This window comes from Podarcis cretensis, assembly GCF_951804945.1.
Source record: "Podarcis cretensis genome assembly, chromosome: Z".
NCBI classification, from domain to species: domain Eukaryota; kingdom Metazoa; phylum Chordata; class Lepidosauria; order Squamata; family Lacertidae; genus Podarcis; species Podarcis cretensis.
The window spans coordinates 48,872,002-48,878,408 of record NC_137184.1 but is presented as its reverse complement, the minus strand read 5'-3'; the positions used below and the strand labels follow the sequence as shown (position 1 = coordinate 48,878,408).

Below are 6,407 nucleotides of genomic sequence, written 5' to 3'. Positions count from 1 at the left end.
CCAAAAGATGAGCCCAGGACCTCCATGCACACTGCCTAGGCTTGTACCCCAGGGCACTGGTGGAGGAAGAGGAGTGTGGGGGGAGCACACCACCACCAGCAGCGTGATCCCGGTGGGGTGCCATCACGGCTGCCTCCCCACCCACACTGGGTGCCACGCCCCTGCAGGCAACGCACCATGCCCCCAGGACACGCGCCAGCCCCACCCCTGCCTGCTCTCTGCCACCCCCCCCCTGGTGCCACGAAGCTCTGCCACTGCCCCAGGGAGGTCACTTTGGTGCTAAGGCAGCATTTTTATTCCACACCCAGAGGCACACTCCATTGTCTCTCGACAGAAGAATGCCAACAACCTGAGGTCCAAATGCAGCCCAGGTCATGGAACTCCATGTGGGCCAACCCCATCTTCAGTCACCCCTCATCACTGTCCCTGCTTCATATCTTACTTCACTGTCTTTGCTTGGCTAGATGGCACTTTGAACTCTCATTGCTGACTCTGGCTCACCTGGGTTTTGGATAGAAAAACAGGTGAGAGAATTTATTGTAGAACCTGGCCCGCTGTGCAAAGGAAAAATATACATTAATTAATTTAGTCTCTTTCAACCTCTGGCTCTGCCCCCCCCCCCGGTGTGTAGCCCCCAAATGGGTGCCCAGAAGGGGATGTGACCCTCAGGCTGAAAAAGGTTCCCCAATCTCTCTGTAAAATACCTGTATTTTGGCATAGAGGCTGCAGGGCATTTTTTCTGGCTTCTGCTTTTTATACTGAGCACAAAAGACATGTTCACACAACTACCTTATTTACATAGCAGTTTTACATTTTATTATATTCCATTGTACAACTTTACATGGTACCGTATTCAAGTTCATTCTTTTCAGTACAAGGTGATTTGATAAATGCCTTTTGGTGTATTCCATAGATTTTAAGAATGCAACGACAACAACAACAACAAAAGATACAAGGAGGAAAGCATATCATAGAGGCACTTTCACAGTCTCTGAATTAAGCAAGTACCCTGTTTGAAAGCCAGTTGATTCTGCTTAAACAAAGAAAAATATTGAGACCATTTTGTTCACGTGTCTGGAGGTTAATATCTTTCAGGCAACAGTCCCAAGTATTCCTGAGAAAGATCTGTAGAATGTCAAGAGTCACTCCCAAGTTTCTTTTTAAACGTTGAACGTAGATCTAAGTGAGCCATAGCCATTGCCTGAAGTTCCACTTATTGCACAGAACACATGTAAGGTGTTGTGCATCCATGAGGACTGAATGGTATCTTCTTGGTACATCTAAAAAAACCCCAAAGCTGAGTTAGCAAATTAAGCAAAAACCTTATCTGTTCCTAACAGCAACAAAAATTGTTTCAACAACACAAAAGGAAATGTAGAATGGTGTTACCCAACCTGGTCTTCAAAGCTGTTATTGCAAAGGCAGCATTAAAAGAAAACAAAAGAGAATAGGAAAGAGAAGTTATTTAGCAATGATGTCTACTATGCTCTCAAAATAACCCCAGAGCTAGAAGGGGTTCAGAAGATCATCTAATCAAATACTTGTAAGATTAAGACATTATTAATTGTCCTGAAAGCTTCCAACAAAGAAAATCCCATAAGTGCTCTAAATAGTTTGTTCCACTTCTAGTTCTCAAAATTAGAAGGAGTTTGCTAATAATTAGGTTTGGGTTCTTGCTGAATTCTACCTTAGAATTGTACAGGGTCACACCTAAAGGGTCAGTGGAGCATTCCAGAACCAAGAGATTGCTCTGGAAGTGGTAAAAACCACTTTCTTTTATTTAGTAACAAAGGAATTCCCTTCTACTGAGTCAGACCATTGATTCGTTAGCTCAGAAGTGTCTGCATCGCATGCAAGTGGCTCTCCAGTGTTTCAGACAGGAGTCTCTTCCTGTTTCAGCAGGAGACACCGGAGGCTGAACCAAGAACTTTCTGCTTGCATTGTTTCCAATGAGGTTCTGTGTAGGAAGACACCCCACCAACAAATTGGATCATGCTCAGTGCCTTTATTCTTCACAAGTTTCTATCGCACCCTGTTTCAAAGATTCATGGCAGGCTAGATCATCTCTGGGAGCCATTTTGGAATGCCTTATCCAAGCGTGGCACTTGGACTCCTGGTTAAAAGCATAGAGGTCTGCAGGGCAGATCAAAGCAAACACAAACCCAGTACTGACACCCACACTCAGCCCCCTGAAATATTCCCCTGTCAGACTGCTGAGTTTGGCATCCATGCATGGGCATGGCCACAGGTAGGAATGGCATGGAAACAGAAAATGTCTACTCGTGTCTACAAAGTCACTAATTCATTTTCTGTCTGTCAGGAGTAGCTATGTATAAGATAGTTCATAGCCCCAGGGGCGCATAATCTGTGGCCCTCCAGATGTTGCTGAAATAAAACTCCCACCATTTCTGACCATTAGCCATGTGGACTGATGGGAGTTTGGAGTTTAACAACATCTGAAAGACCACATGTTCCCCACCCAGTCTTAACCAAGCACCTCCTGTCTTATTAGTGTTCAAGATGGTGTAGGGGAGGTAGAAGGAGCTGACCTCCTCCTGGCCAATTTTTGCTAACTATTGGCCTCCAAAAAAAAAGTCATTTAAGGGGGTCTCTCTGCCCCCCTGTAGGGCAAGCACTGTGTGTCCCTACTAACCCTTACAACTAGCAGAGGAAGAGAAGTGAAATTTTGGTCTTTTAGAATAACAGATACATGAAGAACAGAAGTTAGAAGGAACCTTCTAATATTAACAACCTGATGGAAGAGAAGAAAAGGCAAATAAAATATATCGTTTTTGATTTAAATTATCTTCCCCCTCTGTAGTGGGTGTAAAAAATTATTCACATCTTGAATTAACTAATTAAAAACTGGGATACCTTTTTTAAAGTGGGGCATATCCAGCTATTTGCTGTTTTCAGGTGGAAATGAATAATACATGGCAAATTCTAATCACACAGTTATAGTGCATTGAGAGGTCTTGCAGACTTTCTGCAATAAGGAAAGTGGGGAGCAGGGGAAATGCACTGAACATAAATGTCATCTAACTTCTCTGCAAACACAGAATGAATGCTCAATAAATAATCAACATTGTCTGATCTCCCTTCAAACAAATCAGGACAAATGCTTAATAAACAGGTCAACTGGGATAAGTGGAGCTTACTCTTTAAGTTACCTGGGTGTTAATATTGTGAGCCATTAACTTTCCTGTTCAACACACTTCCATTAATCAAAAATACCAGAAAGATTCTTTAGTGCTCTGGTTCATGTCAAGATTTGCTGTAGTTGAGGAAAAGAACAGTCTGGCATTTCTTTACATAGTACAGAAGCAGTGCAACTAGAGATTAAGGAAGCTAGACTTTCTGGTAGAGAGTTATATTTCCACTGGAGATGCTACCAGTGCTGCTGTTGTTGTGATATTTATCATTTCTTTATGGTTCTCCCTCATCTTTCCTCAAAGGACAGAGCAAAGTACATGGCTCCCCCTCTGCCCAGTTTTGGCCTCACAGCAACCCTGCATGGTGGGCTGGGCTGGAAGATTATGACTGGCCCAAGCTCACCCTGTGAGCTTTGTGGCCAAATAAGAGATCTGACCCTGGGTCTCCCTCGTCCTAGTCCAACATGCTCACCCATCTCTCTCCATCCTGGTGCCTTTCAAATGCTTTGAACTGCAACTCTGATCATCATAATCCCTGACTGTGGGCCATGCTGGCTGGGGCAGATGGGCATTGTAGTCTAAAGCATCAGGAGGACACCAGGTTGGGGAAAGCTGCTCTATCTGCCGCACTCCTGCTGGCTTCTGGTGACAACGTTCCAGATATGCTGAGACGTGTTGTACAAAAGAACACCAGTCCAAAGTTCAGAGCAGTAAAAGAGCAACCGGCCCCACACCACACCAGCAGTGATGAGGGCAAATGGTGGACTCCCTGCTTTTCTTCAGAATGCCACATCTTTCAAGTTGAGACACAGTGTGGTCACCCATCTGTTGGGCTTGATTGACAAATCAAGGAACCTGTCCAAAACGGTGCAAGACTTGTACCCCAGACCTAGTCATTGTGTTTTTGCCAGTAGGTGACCTCTTGAGGGGTTTTCCCCACCCTACTAATAATTTTTAAAACCAAGTATAGTTTTAAGAAACTTCGGGGTAAGTAACAGCCACCCAACTGACTGAATTTTTAAAGCCCAAAACCTTTATTTCTGGAAATCCTTGTGTGGCTTTTTCTATAACCCTGTCTTGGAGTCACAGCCTGCTCCAAGAATGTGCAGCCCCACTTCCTGTTTTGCAAGTGTGGTTCAAGAGTTCACCTAAATGACAACAGATGCTCAAATCTGGGCTTTGCAGGATTTGGGTTTTTTGTTTTAAATCAAAGTAAGACCTGAGTGGGGTTTGGGAAATACCTGAGTGGATGATTTGTATTAGGGGAACAGAACGAGAGAGGCTTATAAGGTATAAATGAGAAGACTGTGGCCTTCAGAGATGGTGGGTCTTTCAACTCTCATGAACCCTACAATATCTGGAGGGACACCAACTCCCCATCAACTCTAGGAGGGTAGGTGATCTTCCATGCTGAATGTTACACAGTCTGTGATTGCTGGAATCAAGAAAATCCAGCACTTTGGGTTTGGAGCTTGAAGCAGACACTGCTCAAACGATTTCCAAACTTTTCAAATCCAGGAGGAAGAATAGAAATATACTTGCTTTTTTAAAGTTCGTTTGGGATCTTGCGTTGGATCTGTACAGGGGATATGTCAGACTAACCTGATCTTGTTTTTTGACAGAATTACAACCCTGGTAGATGAAGGGAACGCAGTGGATGTAGCCTACCTTGATTTCAGCAAGGCATTTGACAAGGTGCCCCATGATATTCTTGTAAAGAAGCTGGTAAAATGCGGTCTTGACTATGCTACCACTCAGTGGATTTGTAACTGGCTGACTGACTGAACCCAAAGGGTGCTCATCAATGGTTCCTCTTCATCCTGGAGAAGAGTGACTAGTGGGGTGCCACAGGGTTCTGTCTTGGGCCCGGTCTTATTCAACATCTTTATCAACGACTTGGATGATGGACTCAAGGGCATCCTGATCAAATTTGCAGATGACACCAAACTGGGAGGGGTGGCTAACACCCCAGAGGACAGGATCACACTTCAAAACGACCTTGACAGATTAGAGAACTGGGCCAAAACAAACAAGATGAATTTTAACAGGGAGAAATGTAAAGTATTGCACTTGGGCAAAAAAAATGAGAGGCACAAATACAAGATGGGTGACACCTGGCTTGAGAGCAGTACATGTGAAAAGGATCTAGGAGTCTTGGTTGACCACAAACTTGACATGAGCCAACAGTGTGACGTGGCAGCTAAAAAAGCCAATGCAGTTCTGGGCTGCATCAATAGGAGTATAGCATCTAGATCAAGGGAAGTAATAGTGCCACTGTATTCTGCTCTGGTCAGAGCTCACCTGGAGTACTGTGTCCAGTTCTGGGCACCACAGTTCAAGAAGGACACTGACAAACTGGAACGTGTCCAGAGGAGGGCAACCAAAATGGTCAAAGGCCTGGAAACGATGCCTTATGAGGAACGGCTAAGGGAGCTGGGCATGTTTAGCCTGGAGAAGAGGAGGTTAAGGGGTGATATGATAGCCATGTTCAAATCTATAAAAGGATGTCACATAGAGGAGGGAGAAAGGTTGTTTTCTGCTGCTCCAGAGAAGCGGACACGGAGCAATGGTTCCAAACTACAAGAAAGAAGATTCCACCTAAACATTAGGAAGAACTTCCTGACAGTAAGAGCTGTTTGACAGTGGAATTTGCTGCCAAGGAGTGTGGTGGAGTCTCCTTCTTTGGAGGTCTTTAAGCAGAGGCTTGACAACCATATGTCAGGAGTGCTCTGATGGTGTTTCCTGCTTGGCAGGGGGTTGGACTCGATGGCCCTTGTGGTCTCTTCCAACTCTATGATTCTATGATTCTATATGCCCTGTACAGCACCCATCACATTTTTAAGACTTAAAACTGCAATTGGCTATTTGCCCAAATGCTGTTAGCTTTTTCAGTTTCTCTAATGTTGTTCCTTAGTGTTCAAAAGAACTCTGTGGATCTTTGAAACTTCTTGAGCATCCTCTTTAAGTATGTATCTACTAGGATAGGCTGCATCAGATCATCTGCAGTTCCCCCCTCCCCCCACCAAACACCCAAAACAGGCAAACTATGGGAAGCTTTTTTGAATAACAATCTGGAGTGCATCAAAAATGACAGCCTGTTCCAAACTGACTCCTAATGACCCCATTACTTGAGAGATCTTTCTTAGAAGTTTGTTTTCCCTATTTGAATATTAACGGAATGCAGAAGCCGTTCCGTCATCCACATGCAAATAAAACAGCAGAAAACTGGGAGGGAATTGTGGGTGCGTTATCACA

At 44.3% G+C, this 6,407-nt stretch overlaps 1 protein-coding gene across 3 annotated transcripts in view; it reads right to left on the bottom strand.

Annotated features, from left to right (window-relative positions):
• Positions 1-790: 790 nt before the first annotated feature.
• DOCK11 (dedicator of cytokinesis 11) overlaps positions 791-6,407 on the bottom strand; it is a 163,748-nt gene continuing 158,131 nt past the window's right edge. For 2 of the 3 annotated variants that reach the window (XM_079962608.1, XM_079962610.1), the window contains exon 53: positions 791-1,280. In XM_079962608.1, the coding sequence (XP_079818734.1) occupies positions 1,161-1,280 (120 nt within the window). In that variant the 3' untranslated portion in view covers positions 791-1,160. Of the gene's footprint in view, positions 1,281-1,394; positions 1,408-6,407 lie in introns of all 3 variants that reach the window. The other variant, XM_079962609.1, reaches the window with a different exon arrangement.